Genomic DNA, 17,846 nt, shown 5'->3' with positions numbered 1-17,846 from the left:
ACGCACCGAAACGCGAGTTTACGAGGGTGCCATTAGCTGGGCTGCGCTGATGGCACCGTCATCGAGTTTGCCCTTGGCCTGGGGGTTGCGCTCTCGCCGATGCTCATGCCGATGATGATAATTTGCATAGAGTAGATTGGATCATGAGATTAGTGCCGGTGGCGGTGCCGTTTTAGTGGCGTGCCACGACGCGCACTGGTGCTTATGCTGGTGCTGGTGTCCTTCGCCCAAGAGGCCCGCTGATAAGTCGTGACATTTTAATAGAATGATTACTCGCAGATAACGAGCGTATAATTTCTTAATAAACTCCCCACCAAACGGCCGGGTGTCCTTTGGCGATACTCCGCCCGCGGGGCACACGTGAGTGTGTTTTTGAAAGGTTCGCCTTGCGCGGAAGGTCCGGAAGTAAGGTCTTGGCTTACCGGGTCCAGATGTTCCGACCGAATCAGACCTAGGAGACGCACGGTGCACGTGTGGACAGTTGGTCGGCAGGAGCGCGACCGATAACCGGTCCCGCAAGGGTCCGATGGAATGTTGCTCCTTGCGCGACCGGAAGTTTGGCAAGCGTCGGAATGCCACCGGGAACCCAATTAGCATACGATCCTTTCGAGCCCCGAAACCCTCTTCACTGTTGTGGGACGGGACGCGCGTATTCATAGGCCACTTTCGGCACACCTCCTTGAGACAGGGGAGTTGTTGAGGTCTCGCATATGGGCTGGCCGCGACGTCACATACACGTGTCCCAACTTGTGTCTCCAGGTGTCGTCTCTACGCCAACTCTACGCTTTGCATTAATTTCTACCTTTCGGCAGCGAGGGAAGTGAATGGGCAATCGAAACCTCTTGCGTTGGTTGGTGATGTGTTTTTGTCTGCAAAAGTGAGTTTAATAAATTATGATAAAACGCCCACATGAGATGGGAATACCGTTTAGAGGCTAGTCGATTGAATGAGAGTCTCGGGGGCATTTGAATTAATGCGGAAATTACCTAAACGTTTACGAGTTATGTTTGATGTTGGTAAATGGACTCGCTGACGTAAGAAGCACCTTCACAATTCCACACTCGGTTTTATCTTCATATATCTGCAATCCGGCTCACCAGAAGGGCTCAGACAACATTCCGGTAGGCACGAAATCGGAACCGGCCTCTCTATCGTTGGGCTCGATCGGCCCGATTCACAATCGTTTCACCGGCACGAGCCAACTGTCGTCAACTGTCGGCGTGATTGGCGTGAGCAAAACAATACGAGCAGCCGGCCGGCCGGCCGCGGCCTAGGGGAGACGAGCCGGCAAAAAATTGAGCACGAGAATAATTAACCGGAAATCACAACACGCGTCCGCCGCTGCTCAAGATTCTGGCTTCAGCTGCCTGCCAAGAAGCGCGACGCCCGTCCACGTCCCTTCTCCGGCTAAGGATTCCGGCGACGGCGCCTTCCGTTGGCAGCTGGGCTGGGCGGGGATGTGCCTCCTGCAGCGGCACAATACCGCAGGCACAGAGCTATAGCTCAACTGGTCTCACTCGCTACTTCCGGTACACCGGTACACCGGGCGGAAGACGCGTGGTTGCGAGCGAAAGCGACCAAAACCGGACCAAACCACGAGGGGATGAGAGCGACCCTCTGCGCATCGGAAGGTGGAAGGTGCACCATTGCACCGGGAGTTGTCCTTGTAGAGCTGCGCGAATAAAGCCAGGATCGGATCTGAGACGGCCAAAAGATGGTTATTAAAATATCGAATGGCCCTTAAACGGTCGTGTGGCGTGTGGCTCGGAGGCTTTTCATTTTTACTCCCGTTTCACGTCAAGACGCCAAGCCAAGGAGGTGGACTCGGGTCTTGGGTTCAATGCTGCTCCCGGTTGACAGTTGTTGAGGCAGTACAATATCCCTTGCTGTAGTTGGCCACGATTCGTGGCCACGCGATAGAAACACCATATGCCACGGAAGAAACCGACGGACAAGGCGCAGAAAATTGCGTCATTTGAACTTTGTTACAATCAATGATTAGTTTGTTTATTGTTTAAAAGATACAGGAATGTGTCTGCAGCACGCTAAAAAAATCACATAAAAATATTTATTGACTTCTTCTCATTATGTTATACTACCATTTATAAACTTCTTTATAAAAATTGGTCGTTAAATGGACAAATCATGCTCAGTAAAAGGATCCGAGCCAGTTGCCGCTCGTGGAGCGCATCGTTCAAAAGTTCTTCGCAGCCATTATCCTTTCGTCGGTGCTTACGGAGCAGTGAGCCGATTGCATCGTCCTTTGAACTTGTGTCGGGTTCGGGCACTGTGGGCAAACAGAGACCGGGCCAGACCGGTGGCTTGGTTGCCAGTGTGTCGAGACGTCCTGTGAGTGGGCATCGTTGTCCTTTCGTCCCGACCCTGGACCCTGCAAGTGCGTGCAATTGAATTGTGTTCGGGGGCAAAAGCTTTCTCCAACGGCGCCTCCAGGCAGTGGAACCACCGAGAAGAACCGCAACCGCACGTTCCTTGACAGCATAACTTCGGAGTTTCGGTTTGTGGTGCATGCGGACGCCAGGGAAAGAACAAACTTGATCACGTCTGCCGTAGGTGTGCGTATGTGTGTGCCCCCGGGGAGGGCTGACCCGACGCCACTTGAGCATTTGTTGAATAATTTCGTGCAAATGCACAATTCTCAAGTCGACAGTCTGACAGTCGCAAGAGGCTTTTGCGGAGCCCTGGTCCAGGTGAGCTCCAGCCGTGCCGGGAACCGACGGGACTAAGATGTGCAAAGGGCCAGACCCCCGGGGGTGGAAGTCCTTCAGCGACAGGGACAAAAACTGCAATGAAGAGGCACGAACCAACTACTCCAGAGGGTACGCTCTCCAGGAATGCCGCTCGTCGACGTCGTCGGTTGGATTCTTCATTAATTTTGCATCGTTGCTCCATTGTTTTCTGGTCAGCTTTCTTGGTAGCGAGAGAGCCTAACCGGGACGAACGCTAGTAATGACGTCCTTTTGGCAGCCAACCGAGCGAACAGCCAGCCGGGGGCTCTTTCGTTGACGTGCACAACTGCGCTCTTGCAGGAGCACTGCGCCGGAGGCCACCGACGCAGACCTAGGCCACGGCATCTTGCCGTTTCTTGGCGGACCTTTGTGTCGTCGAAGTGGTCGGCCGAGGAGTTGCGTAGCTCGCATCGCTACTTCCGGCAGCCGGGCCAGTGTAATTCTATCTCGATTTTTCTGTTCCGCCTGTTCTTTTTCCGTCGATCCGCAGGCACACTCGAGCGGAACCTTGGGAGGCTGAACGGAACATGATGCCCCCGGAGTCCCTTCGTCCCCGACGGCAGTTTGTGTTGGCGGAGGGGTTGAAAACTGAGCAATCGTCAGTGTCCTGGCCGCACACACACGACTGTGTTTGTTGTGCTGGCGTCGGCCGGTCCTTGCCGACGAAGGAAGGACAATACCTCTGGACAGGTGCTTCCGATTGCTCACGCCCCGCACGCGGCGCACGACTCATTGTGGCACACGCCAGCTGAGAGGCGCAGACCTAGACGCCGATTCTGCCGATCTAACGATCCGATAGCTACCGAAAGAAATGAAGGGTTTAACTATGTCCTCTTTCAACGAGGTTAGGAACGACCTTGGCGACCAGGATTCTTTTCATTTCCGATTTCGGTCAACTAAGCGTCTAAGAAATCTGACAAATCGCAGGCGGCTTCGCTTATGACTTTGTGTCGTGAAATGTCTTTGGAAGAAGAGTGAGCTTTTTGAGCTACAGGTTAAGGAATTAATAGGTAATTTTTGGGTTGACAATGGGTACCGACAGGCTTGTAAACAGGTAAATAGCAAATAGGCAAAATAGCTCACGAAATGGACACAATATTGTTATGTAACGATAAAAAACATTCTTAGTTAAAAAATTCGCTTTGCAACGATACCGTTTGCACTCATGAAAAAGATTTCTTTCCACTCCATATTTTCCGACCGTGACAGGACTCGAACCTGCAATCTTCGGATCCGAAGTCCGACGCCTTCTCCATTAGGCCACACGGCCGCGGTTGCTTACGTGGCGTTATCTTCCCTCCACGACCCGAGCACCGTCAGTGGAATGACGTAAACGTCTTTTTGCGGCCGTTTCTGAGTTTGTGTTGCGTATCGACGCACTATTTCGCACTACGCGAGTCTCCATGGCAACGCATCGCATGAGAATACTGTTGCCCGGTCACAGTTACTACTCGTGTTGGAAAAAGGAGTTATTTTGCTTGAATTTAGTACCCTTTAGCACAAGGCTGTTGCTTTAACAAAATAACTCGTCCTTCTCGATCGGATAGTTTTTTTTTTTAATTTTGATTCGTGAAGCACAAAATTGTAACTTCATGTAAAGTTGTAGTTTGTAAAAAACATTATTCGTAATTAAATATGGTGCCGAACATTGTGTCTGGCATTTTTTGAAGGTATTAAGGCTGTTATATTTTGAGATTTTTCCAGTCCATACAAATCAGACTGAATAAAATTCTCAAAATGAGAACTGGAGAACAACAACGAATCTTGTCCTACGCCTTGCTGGCGTGCAAAGACGATCATTCGAAATTAACAAACTATAAGAATTCCTAACCAATAGATGGAATAATTCTATCCACTCAACAATTCGAGAGCTAATTATATGAAATTCTTTAAAGTTAACTAGATGACTCCACTTCTTTTTTACGAAGATCATCTGATTTATTTGTGAGCATATTGTTGGTTTGCGAAGCAAATTACTTGGCGTCTTTCCCTACGTGAGTTCACTAGCAAGAAGACATATTCCCTTTAACTTCTTATCGTCCATTGCCGTAATATTTTTTTAATACACAATTCTCCCTTCGCTTCATAGGAGCGCAACATTCCTTCGGTTCGCCAAGAAAGTCTGGCGTTTCTGAGACCTTGTTAAGACCCTTGGGGGGGACGTCAAGTCTAATATGCCATCCAATATTATCAAGAAAGAAGCTCCGGCCCGGTTCGCGGTAGCGTGGACAAAAGATTGTTCACATTTTCGCGCTTCACTTGGTTGCTGGGGACTGTCCCCACCCTTGCCGACGGTCCTTCTCCAGCAGCGAAGTAGTGATGCCCGGTCCCAACTCGGTCTGTGTTGAGTTTTCCATTTAAACCCCTATTCGAAACATTTCCTCAGTTCCGTCAAGTTTTCGGATTCTTTTCACTGTTTGCTTAATTCCATCGCCACGTTCCCCCCCGGAGGGGGCGATTCTGAGGGCGACACTCCTCGGGCGTCCTCCATGCTCCCCCCATGGCTGTCCCCGGGAAAGGGCTACCGTTACAGCCCGCGTGAACGTGGAGGAGCTTTCTCCGACCGGGATCGACCGGGCCGCCGCCGTGTCTCTCAAGTGCACGGTAATGAGCTAACAAGGATCTAGCAACAAACCCGCGCCCGGGCCGCGGGAGGACGCTTGATCCCTGTGCACCGCTTTTTGTGCTTTCGCAGCCCAAATAACGACGACGACGACGACACACCGGGCCGGGCGGCCACTGTTTGCTCATCCACTCCGGATGCGCAGCTCCTTTCGCCAGGGCTTCGCCTGGCTGTCTCTTTTCAGCCACGAGTCGCTCCCAGTCGCTCCCAGACCATCATCCGGGCCCACCTGGCAAGTAAATAAAGTAGCACCCGAGTAGTAGTAGTATCCCGAGTAAATTGGTCTTCGCCGTGTGACGCGTGCGCCGGCCGGTGGCCAACCAGCGACCAGCCAGCGAGCCAGGATGTCTCCGAGGACATCAGCAAAAATACGGGGCGTCACCGATGACGGTGGCATCGAAAATAGCACCCAACGACGACGACGATCGGATTGCTCATCAGCCGACGGGATGAACCCGGCGCAGGCCAAGTGTGCAACGACGGCCCACGACTCCCCCGGATGAGAAAGAGAGGGAAGCGCGCTAAGGACGAGGTGCTTCCGATGCGAACGATGAAATGAACACCCTGCCGCCGGACAGGACAAGCCACGCACTGGCAAAAGTGTATCCTTTCTGGTGGTGAGTGTCCCATTCAGGCAGCCCATTCGTTGAGCTCTTTCATCCAGACACACACAGGCCCAGCCGAAAGAGCATTCTGTGGTGGTGTGCGTGGCCGAGTGTCCTTTTCCTTTCCGTCGAGTGTCCTTTTTTGGCTGCTGAATCGCACCGAAAGAGCAGCCTTAAAACGGTGCGCGCTCGTATCCTTTCCATGAAAGGACACTCGCCATCGCTGTGTGCGTTCACTGCGCAAAGCAGGCTGTGATTTGAGCACCGCTCGAAAGGGATGAGAGAGAAAGAGATGGAGAGACCAAGAGCGGGAGCGAGAGATGTGTAGCAGAGGAGGGGTCTCCGGAAGGACCTTCGCAGGGCGGACTTTCGAGGACCTTTCCCGGCTTTCCGGCGCGATGGGTTGCTGTTGATGGCCCGTTCGGTTTCGGAATCAGACCAGTTTCAGCTGCCGAACCGGTTGGTGTTGCGCTCTCTTGCGAACCGCGAATTGCGAAGATCATTGCGCGAGCTTGTCCTTCGCCAGTGACCAGTGACCAAAAAAAGTATCGTGAACAGCTAAAACATTGCATCAATGATATAAAACAAATAAATCCGTTTTAATAAATAGTTTAAGTGGTGGACCAAGAGCCAACCAGCCAAGAGCCCTTTAACCCATCGACCGCTGGCGGCCAAGCATCTTCGGAGGTGCCGAAGACGAACTTTCAAGTGTCGAACAAATTAACATCTTCCGCCATCCAAAGGCATCTACTACAGCGGCCCGAGCATATGTGTGAATCCGAAGGCCGAAGTTCCTACACCGAAGGACCACTTGCGGCGTGCAATCAATTGAATTAATTTCCTTAATTGAGTTTTCCCACTTGGCTCCGAGCTGTATGCCGGTGGCCAACGAGTTCTGTCCTTAAGTGTACGTGCGTGTGGGTGTGTGTGTTGGGTGTGCGATGTGATAACAGCGCCCGGCACTCGCGTGTGGTCTTGGCACCTCGGAAGAAATCTCGAATTAATCCAGGGCCATGTGCTGACACACAAGACACTAGAGAGCCCCACGCAAGTGGTCGATGAAAACAATTGGCAGCCTCTCGAGGGTTGTGAGAAAATTAAAAACCCCGCAGCACGAGGAAGCTGGTTTCCGCCACGGTATCCGGCAATTGACAATCTCGTGCGTTGCAAAGCGGCGGAAGAGAGCGCGGTCGTGTTAATTGCGTGTCAAACGATTTTTCCTGTCCTGACGGGAGCTAAATCAAGAGCAACGATCCCCGAGACCGGTGCACGAACCGGAGCCGGATTTCCGACGCCCGCAACGGTCACCGATCGCCACAACAACATGGTTTATTTCGTACGTATTAATGGTTTATGGTTTTATCGGGGATATGTGATTTTAACGGAGGCATGATAAGATGAGCAGTTACATTTTACATCTAAACTGAATTTTTAGAGTATTTTGTTTCACTTTTAGCAATGTTTGCTGAAAATTATTATATTGTCTGCGGGTTTTTAATAGTATACCAATCGACTTTACAGTCATTTCTTCATCTATCTGGTGTGATCATCATATATCGTTAAAAAATGTCTTTGTTTTGTCAAAACTCAGCTTCATCTCACGGTCCGGCAGGCGAATGGCCTCATAATTGATGTTTAATGTCTCTTCCGCCATTTGTTTGTGCTTCTCTCAGATTAGTCGTCCTCTTAAAAAATCATTTCTTCCATTCAAAGAGCTGAATAAGATGATTATCGAAATGACTTTAAAGTGTCATATGCTATAACGTTTTGATGAAAATTTCTGAATATGTTCAGATGATCTCACAAGTGCAATGATACCAATTTAACGCTGGATGCCGCTACTCGTTACAGCGATTGCTAGCTTCGTTATGGGAACTTTCTTACGGCACTGTGTCTTCATTTTCATTGATCAATAGTAATTATTTTACATTATAAATATATTTACTACGAAAAATTTACGGTGAAAAAAGTAGGAAAACTCTTGCTCGTAAATCAAATTCAAAACAATGAAGAATATCAAGTCAGTATTCAATTTATCGAAAAATAATGACCGCCGATGTGTGTTTTCCCAACAGTTCAGTGAAATGTTGTGCCAATAATGCTTGCAACCCAAACAACAAACAATGGGCCATAGAATTGTGTGACGATGCAAACCAACAACTCGACCGATGGGGTTGATTTATGCACCAGAGTTCCAATTGAAATAGAAGAATTATGATTGAAACCGGATCGAGCGAACGATTTATGAAGTGGACTAATTGCCGCCGCCTCAGGTCTTACCGGTGTGGGGTTCTCGAGTTTAATTGTTTGACCCTAGCTGTTGATACAACAAAATTAATTTCGCTTTTTTTTTGTTTTCTATTGGGGGCCACGGGGAACCGAAGTTTCAACGTTCCGATGGGCGGTGGTTAGTGCAAGGAAACAATCGCCGAAGGGCGTATCCCGGTGCAGCTGTTTGTTGATATGCAACCGATTGTCCATCAATCAAGCGGTCGGATGTCCCGGAGTGACCCAGAACCCAGCAGAACTAACCCCCAATTTCGCTCTATCTCTCCACCCGCAGAGTCCGCGTGGCATGCAGGAACCGTGTAGCCCACCAGGAATGCCGATCACAGCGAAGAGTCCGACGATGGAGGGGTCCGTCAGTGCCGAGATGGTGGTGCCGGCCTCGGAGGAGCCGGCTTCCGACACGGGGCGCCCGACGACCCTCGCCAAGGCGGAACGTCCCCCGGGTGGCGTCGGCGTCACGCTCAAGTTCTCGATCGCCAACATAATGGGGCGGGACGAGGATCGGGAGGAGCGACGGCGCGTCGAGGACCAGCGGCGGAAGCGACACGAGGAAGCCGACGACGAGGAAGCGGACGACGAGGACGAGGTGCTGGATGTGGCCAGCCCGGACGAGTCGTTCGATGCGTCGTTCGGGTCGGCCTTTGGCCGGAAGCGTCCGGCTCGCCACAGTCCGGATCCGAAATCGATGAGTCCGCTGTCGGCGGCCGGATCCAGTCCGTGCTACGAGCTACCGGCCGCGGTGTCGGTGGCCGAAGCGTACGACTCGGCGTTCAAGAAGTACGTGCCCAACTCGATGCACCCGTTCGTGGCCAACACTCGCCACCATCAGGAGCTGCTGAGTCAGTATCCACTGTTGTACTATCCGGGCCAGTTGATGTGCGCGGCCGCTCAGTACGCAGCCCTGACTCAGCAGCATCACCAGCAGCAGCAGCAGCACCATCATGCGGCCGTTGCAGCCCTACATCCTTACCCGGCGGGCCCTGCAGACTCCGCAGTCATCCGGCGGCTCGAAAGCCCTACGCGATCTTCACCGCCGCCGACGGTGGTAGCTCCTGGGGTGATGCAGGGTGGGGCGGCATCCCACCCACCCCACGGTCATCCCCTGAACGGACATCACCTGCACGGGCATCCGCACGGGCATCATCACCATCATCACCACCACCATCATCATCATCAATTGCTGTCGGCGGCTGCGGCGGCTGCCGCTGCAGCCGCTGCAGCAGCCGCCGCGGCTGATCGAAGCAAACAGTCACCACCGGGCGGAAAGCGCGCCGGTGGCGTCACGGCCGCCACCTCCACCGTCAGCCTGAACCTCTCGACCAGCAGCACCTGTTCGTCGATCAGCTCGAGCTCGAGGACGACGGGTTCACCCGGCGCCCGCGAAGTACATTCCCCACTGGGAAGCGGCGGCTCCTCGGCGGCAGCGGCGGCTGCGGCGGCCGTGTTGGCCGCGAAGCAGAAAACGTTCGCCTGCCCCGAGTGTGGCAAGGTGTTCAACGCCCACTACAACCTCACGCGGCACATGCCGGTCCACACGGGCGCCCGGCCGTTCATCTGCAAGATCTGCGGCAAGGGCTTCCGGCAGGCGTCGACCCTGTGCCGGCACAAGATCATCCACACGTCCGAGAAGCCGCACAAGTGCCAGACATGTGGCAAGGCGTTCAACCGCTCGTCCACGCTGAACACGCACACGCGAATCCACGCCGGCTACAAGCCGTACATCTGCGAGTACTGCGGCAAGGGCTTCCACCAGAAGGGCAACTACAAGAACCACAAGCTGACGCACAGTGGCGACAAGGCGTACAAGTGCAGCATCTGCAACAAGGCGTTCCACCAGATCTACAACCTCACCTTCCACATGCACACCCACAACGACAAGAAGCCGTTCACGTGCAAGATCTGCGCGAAGGGCTTTTGCCGGAACTTCGACCTGAAGAAGCACATGCGCAAGCTGCACGACGTCAGCATGGGCGGCCTGGGCCACAAGAGGTCGCGGTCCGGTGGGGCATCGCGGGCAGCTCTCGAGGCACGCCTGGCATCGCCCGACAGCTCCCCGAGACCTCCGTCGAGACCTCCAGCCGCCTCTCAGCATCACCAGCACCAAGTGCCGCACCTGCATCACCCCGGTCTGCATGGACCCCATCTTCACGGTAGTTCCCATCCACCTATCCACGGCCAGCAGCAGCTACCGCCACCAGCTTCAGCCCCGCACCACACCGTCCAGTCGGACCTGCAGACCCACTCGTCCCAGCTGACTGGGCCCTGGGCGAGCGCCTCGTCACTGGCCGCCCTTCATCACACGGCCGTCGCAGCGATGCGTAATGGAGCCGCCGACTACGCCAGTCCCTTCCTGATGCCCAGCTCCGGGCGGCACCAGCGATTGGTGGCCGCCGCTGCCGCCACCGACGGTCCGTTCATCGGGAAGGTGTTTTGACAGAAGTACTTAGGATACCAGCAGCAGCAGCAGCAGGCGGCGGTCGCGGTGGTGGGGCAGACGGCGTCGCCAGCTCCCGTTGCTTCGGGAGCACCGTAAAAGGGCAGCGCCTACTTCGCTCGTCTTCGCTCTTCGAAGATTCGATTCGCGAGGCAGGCGGCTTCCAGGAAGATACGAAGAATCGTGCAATAGAATCGCAGTGAGATTTGAGGGGAACGAAAGATGATCACGGGCGCGGATCACGTCGAATTGAGGGTTGCGGAGGTCGGTCAGTCAGAGGAGCCACAGAGGAATTAGAGCGTGCTCGAAGCGAAGGCTTTCGGAATTTTCGGTCGTAGTTTGTGTACATTTTATGTAGTAGATACTTTTACTTCCAGCTAGTAGAGGCTATGGGGCGAGATAAATGGAATTTAAACGTTTATGTGTGTCAAGAGAATAATAAATCGTTCACATCGACGCGCGATGACCAATTGAGTAAAACGGAGTTGTGGTTTTGTTTCATTCCATCTTTCAGCTCGATTTCAGACATTTTTTATCCAGTGGCTCAAGAAAGTCCATCATGTAAGCTTGACCCCAATGATTGATAAAAAACGGTTTGACAATAATAAAGTAGTGAAACTAAATCATGATCACATAGCAGAGTCAAGTAAATCGCCTACAAAGTATACTTGCTTTATTTGGTCTATTTTCCCAGTTCGGGAAGTCGACTAATATGTTGGTTTTCTCTAAAATTTAACTTAGTGTCAGTTCCCATCCCGTGGTGTCATTCTATCGACCGAAGTGTTTGAAAACCTTCTATGTACCGTATGTTTCTTAGAAGCTCTCGATATTAAATGATTTATAGATAAAACTAACGTATCTATATAATTGATTTAATACTATTGGTAAGAATTGGTCACAATTGACGTTTTTGAGATTAAGCGTTGATTGCACAAGCCAATAAAGTTCAATTATTGAAAGCAATGAATAGTTAGGATGTCAACGCTTTTGGGGACCAAAATTTTGGAACATTTTCGGTCATTTGATTTGTTCCTAGGGTACATCAATTTTAATTCCATTCCATGTACGGTGAGGTATAATGTGCCAATTTCCATATGATTTATGTTGGAAATAAGGCTATAAATCTTCTGAGGGGCTCTGAGGGAAGTATCGGTTCGTGAAGACAGCATTTTCAATTGCGATCCTGCGCTTGTTCCCGATTGAATCGCGATCGCGATTGCAATTGTTGACGAGTGGAATGCAATAAACACTCGAAACACGGTTTGGTATTTCAGATTTGGAAAATAAAATTGACTTTCCTTCGACAACGGGAACGCATTTATCATAAAATATATTTGTTTGCCGCATCATGCTTGCTGCTTCGTTTCGATCAAACTCCACCGTTAGGCGATTCCGTGAGGCACACGTGGGACTCCCGATAAACAAATATTGAAACGAATGTTTCAATTATAACGATATTTCTCGCAGTCATGCAATGGCTTGATCCCCGGGCCAACCAGGACGAGCGAATTGTGTACTGTGCATTGTGCTGGAAGCCAGAACCGGTGCAAACCGGAGAGCAATAGAAACAAGAAAATCCATAAATCGCTAGGCAATGGCGGACGGAAATTGGTTCCTTGCCAGTTGCCGCTGGTGATTGGATTTGGCAAACGTGGCTTATTCGAAGAAAAATAAAATGGAGCGCACCAAAACGCCGTCGTGGTCTGTGGAAAACTTGGTCCTTAGTGAGAGTGAGGTCCTTGTTTCGTGGAAGTGCAACACATTGGGTCCAAAAGCGTGTCGGTCTGTCGATTGCAATTGATAATGGCGGCGCAAATCGGATCGTCCGTTTTTCGGCAGCTTATGTAACGTTTTCGAAACCGCCAGCTGTTGCGGGCTCTGGCCAATTGTGGGCCCAGAGAGCTGGACATAGAACTGGGTTGGGCGATGCGAAAATCAAACTGCAAGAGATTAACCTCACCGAGCGACGAATGCGAAACAAGAGGGCAAATTCAAGGAATTTTCCACCGAATATTGGACGCAACGATGCATCAATGAGCGCCGTTGTCAGATGGTATTGGGTACTACCTTTTTTTCTCTCATCCACCCTCCACATGTAACGGCTCCGAAGGATAATCCTTACTTTGTGCGGCAACAGCGACTCACCAATCGGGGGCGATTCGGTGGACGAAGGGCATTCGGAGAAACTAAACGAATTTCGGGCCGGCTTTCGTCCTGAAACTTTGTCAGCGAAATTTTGGCAAAAGTTCGGAACAACGAATAGTTCTTCGATTGATGTGAGCTCAACTGGATTTGCCGTCACTACAGAATGCAACCCCCTGTTCTAGAGCGGCATTTATAGGGGCACATACCCAGTCAATCATCCAGTCGATCGAAATTAGTTTTTCAGTAAAAGATTGTCTTGCTGATTGGATGGGCACGCTTAATGGATAGTCGTAGAAAGCATGAAGCTTGCCGTCCACATAAAACATCAATCGAAATCAATTAAATGAATTCGATATTTATTTAAACTTAAGTTATACCTATTTAAAATATCGTTTCCGACTTACATCTTGTCGCTGACTACCGAGGAAGTGAACTCCTTAGGCAAAGCCCCACATCCAGTAGCTACCGGACGATGCCCTAATCCGGCTGTAATCCGGTAATCGTCCGGTCTGATTCAGGAATTACATAAATAACAAGTAAATCGGCTTGCACCCAGCGGGTCCCAGCATTCACGAGCCAACGTCATCATCCTCCTGCGCAGATCCTGTAATGAGGACGAATTCCGGATCGCCAGGATGTGTCAGAGAAAACAGAAGGAAGGATCCCTTTCGCCGGCACAAAGCGTACCGACACACGAAGGCAGATACAAATGTTTACGTATCCTTTCTTCCCATGTGGTGTCCGCTTGGCATTGTTTGTGGTCCTTTCCACCGATGCGAATCGTGGGCTACCGCTCCCTTCTCCCTCTGTCTCACGTGTGGGAGGATTTAGAAGGACCTGCCGAAGGAGAAGCATAATTCGATGCTGTGATTGTTTTATGCGTTACACACCGAAACCCGGGCCCACATCACGCACAATGGTCCGGTCCGATCATTAAAGGCTATTAGCCGAGAGCCGAAAGAGCCCAAAATATTTGCACAAAACACACCACCGTCGATCGGATGTACCGGTCCTCTCGAACGTCGAGTCGGACCTTTGCGGTACACAGCGATTGTTCCGCCAGGACGCTTGAGACGAAACGGAACAACCCGGAGCATTCCTGGAGGATATCCTGGAATGATCCTGCAATGTATGCACGCGGGATGAAAGGTATCCGAGGATCAGCCCTCGATTGATCGGTGACCCGTGAGCGGTAGAGGCTATTTTTTGCGCCCTCCTGCGCGTTCGGAAACGACAGGAAAACCGTGCTTTGCAAATAGGCCAACGTATCCTTACCTACCGCTTGTTAATTGTTTGATTGCTATCGCTTGAGCGAGGCTTACATGCTTCGAGGAAGTACGAAACTATATGTTTCCGTTTTATCTGTATTTTTCCTTTCGCAGAAACGGATGTTGAAGAGGCTTTTCAATTGATTAACAGGGAGAAAAGGATTTTCTGGCGATGGATTTATGTTGGCCATCTATTTTAACCTCAGATAATAAAGAATTAAAAATAAGGGCAGCTAGAAAAGAGCACCATTTATTGCACCCTTTCAAATGATAGGTTAACTAACGAAGCGCAACGCGCCGAACGGAACACAAACGGAACTCAGTCTCCCTTCCGGAGAAGATACAAAGTTTAATTTTTAAAGCTGCTTCGCTACACGTGCTGCATTTCACAGGTGCATTGTGTAACGTTTTGGACGCTTAACACACATTAATCCTCATCGCGTGACAATCGTCCTCGGTGGACCGGGAACGAGAATAATCGTACGAACTGCAATATGTGATTGTTCCTCGGCTGCCACCCGAGATGGAGGTCGGTGGCCTCTTGTTGGTGAGGGAAGGCTCCGCGGGGGAAGGCATGCACAGAGCAGGACAGGTATTAGTGACGCTCGATCGAACTTCACACCTGGGCCCCGGAGTAATGTGTCCGGTAGAATGGTGCTGAAATTATTGAAATATTTCACACTCTGTCGCCACTCTCGAGTATGGTTTGGGGAGGGAAACCAACGAGGGGGAAGTGCACTCGGCCACCCACCCACCCTCAGACAACCCCTGGGTCGTCTTCGGAAACTTTCCGCCCGTAGTGGGATGATGATACGGATTTCGAATTACATTGCACGGTTCAACACCGCCACTGAATGGGCGGATTATGCCGGCGAACTCGGCCGAATCGGGGCGCGCCGAGGCGTTCGAGAGGTCGAACAGCGAAAATCTCGACCCGAGGCTTCCGGCCGGAACACCCGGCGGCCGGCGTTTCGGTTCCGTTTTCAGATGACGATTCGGCGATTGTCATCCGTTGCTATGCCGGCCCCGGCGCCGGGCGATGCGATTATGAAACGCCAGACAATAGCGACACGTCCTGCGCCAGTTCCCATGGATGCGCGCCCATGGTCTGGGTGCCCGGAAGGACTCGTGCAATGCGATGCAACGCAATACGATCCTTGCGGCGATTATGACTCCTCTCGAATCGCGGCCACTTAAGACAATCATGTTCCGCGGAGGAACATTGAGTGGAGCTAGTTTGGGTTAAGATTAGTTAATCTCAAAGGAAAACGACGAAAACTGGCGAGAAGTGTATAATTGTATCCTTTTTAAGAACTCCCTTAGCTAATCCTAGTTATGAAGACGATAAACGTGATAGATGAAGAGGAAAAGAAGTATACAATCTAATCTTTTTTAAGAACTCTCTTAATCAATCTTAGCTACGAAGCACCAAACTGAGGATTTCCATTAAATACTAGATTGGTAGTTCAGAGCTCAGCCCTGTGTTTCAAGTGCCACTCAACGTTTGTTTCTAACGAACGAACCAGAACGCTGGCGGGCTTCTGATCGCAAAGCGACTGACGCGAATCATTGGGCAAACAAGAATTACAATCAACAAATGTACAACAGCGCCGGCTCCTCAAATAAGTAGCACATTGCAAATCTACAAACATCAAACGATTCCTGCACCGAGGTATCTTAAAAGAGCGATCTTTACATTTGCAAGTGTCTAAAGATCCCCGTCTAAAGTCTAGTCCGCCCGAAGCCCCTCAAAGGCAATCGGTACCTCTTCGGCTATCAACTTGCTTGCGATCTGCGCTAAATTCCACCGGATCCCAATTCACGCCAGTGTTGTCCCTCGCGCGAATGGGTCCCCTTATCGTGATCAGCGTCCCTTGGCAGCCGGAAACGATCTCTGGCGGAATATCGCCGCTGCCAGCGGCAGTTTGTTCGAGATTTCATTTGATAATGGTGTTGACTTTGGCAGCAGACGTCATCGACGGCAGGGACGGTTCAGGACGCGGCCTTCCCGCGGTTCCCGTGAACTGGAAATACTTCAAGATCAAAGTGAAATGCAAATACGCATAGCACTACATGCGCAGTGCACGCTCCGGTGGCCACCGATGGCCTCCACTCCACTAGAGTCCACTCCGAATGGCAGATGAAGTAAAAACTACCAGCCACCCGTCCGGGGTCGTCCGGGTCCGAAATTGTTATATACGCTCATCTGCGCCTTCGTTGTTGTTACTGCAGCTTCTCCCGGGAACCGGAGCGGGAGGAGCCCCTCGGTACGCATCCCGGGCGCATCCATCAGATGCGCCCTCTCGAGGCTGACCCCCGCGGGGAGGCTGAGCATTTCAGAAAAATATGGAAATTTAAAAGCATCAGTTATTTTTCTAGCACCACTTCGGGTGAATCCAAACCCCACCGCCGGTGGGTGGCATTGGGAGGTGATGGGTATTTGTTATCATTAAACCGTTTTTTTTCTTCTCTCCTCATCAAAAAGGCAACCCTCGGTGTCATCGGGCGGCGGCGCTCGTTGAGGCCTCAGCTTCTTCGACAACCCTGGTCCTTCGACCTGGGGCTGGGTGAAGTGCATTCGAGGGCAGAGTGTGCGCTCCACTCGAACCTCAAACGGCGGATCCTGTGCGCGGAGAGGCCCGCGGAGGGATAAGATATTAATTATAATATACCACTTGCTTTGATGTTGATTGAGAAGGCGTCCGGGAGCCGGCGAACACCCCTAACGATTGAGCCATCCTGGCCTTCATCGCGACCGCATAACGCACCCTCCGGGACGGGATAATTACGAATGTGGCTCAGCTGTTGAATGCCCGGCGTTGTGGCCGTGGGTATCCCTTTCTGGGGCGTTGATTCGATTTTGAAAGATAGACAAAAAACTGACTGGAACATCGGAGAACCGGAAGCAGCTTGCGGAAAGTGCGGAAACGCAGAGCAGCTTGGAGGACTCCGGACTGCGGAGTCCTTCAGCCAGGGCAGAGTGTGTCACTTGAGAGGCACGCTCCGACGTGGACGAGGACGAGGAAGATAAAAAGGATCGAGCCCCGTCGATTCTTCTTTTGCTGTTTTCTGCCGCCGAATTCTGAGTGTCGATAATCAAACGGAAATTTGCGAAGGACACCGGCGGCCGGGGCCACGTCATTCGAACACTTGGCACGGGCGATTGGTGCGAGGGTGTCATTGGGAAGTGGTTGTCGCGCGTCAACGATTCCGGATTGATTTTTGTTGCCCGCGAGTTAATGATGCTTGTTCGATGGCTAATCAAAATTGTCCGGACATTGTAGTTCCGGTTTTCTTTGAAGTTTCTCGAACGGAGTGAGGCAGAATCAATGTCGAAGTGATTGCTTTCAAGCATTTGCAAACAACCGATGACTCTCTCCTGGGAAAGGACAACCCGCAGAATGGCGGAATGAGATGGCTTTGAAATATTGCATTTGGAAGGTGTTTGTGACGATGATTCAATAGCGCATCGGTGCCTTGTTTAATGAAATTTCCGCTTTTTGGTTAAGTCACGCAAATCACCCATAACCGCAGCAAACATAATTACTCCGGACGCTTCTATTTTGGACCTTCTTTCCTTCCAGGAGATTAGATTATTTTGCAATACGGTCGGCTAGAAATGCTTCTAAAACCCACACTGACACTGTCGGAAACACTGTTGGCAAAACATGCCCTCTGAGGGCAAAGTCAAATCGCCCCGCAAAAATAGAAATATGATATTTTCGTACTCACTCA

At 51.2% G+C, this 17,846-nt stretch overlaps 1 protein-coding gene and 1 non-coding gene across 2 annotated transcripts; one reads left to right on the top strand and one right to left on the bottom strand.

Annotated features, from left to right (window-relative positions):
* Window positions 1-3,944: 3,944 nt before the first annotated feature.
* Window positions 3,945-4,017, bottom strand: Trnar-ucg (transfer RNA arginine (anticodon UCG)). Its single transcript has one exon. It is a non-coding gene; the product is annotated as a tRNA-Arg (tRNA).
* A 3,282-nt stretch (window positions 4,018-7,299) lies between these two features.
* On the top strand, window positions 7,300-10,698 carry LOC131208066 (fez family zinc finger protein erm). The gene is made up of 2 exons (XM_058200711.1): window positions 7,300-7,311; window positions 8,539-10,698. Exons 1-2 carry the CDS (start codon window positions 7,300-7,302, stop codon window positions 10,696-10,698), a joined length of 2,172 nt encoding a protein of 723 aa, XP_058056694.1.
* Window positions 10,699-17,846: the final 7,148 nt, after the last annotated feature.

This window comes from Anopheles bellator, chromosome 2, assembly GCF_943735745.2.
Source record: "Anopheles bellator chromosome 2, idAnoBellAS_SP24_06.2, whole genome shotgun sequence".
Taxonomy (NCBI): domain Eukaryota; kingdom Metazoa; phylum Arthropoda; class Insecta; order Diptera; family Culicidae; genus Anopheles; species Anopheles bellator.
Note: the sequence above shows the minus strand (reverse complement) of the source record. Positions and strands in the feature narration are given on the sequence as shown.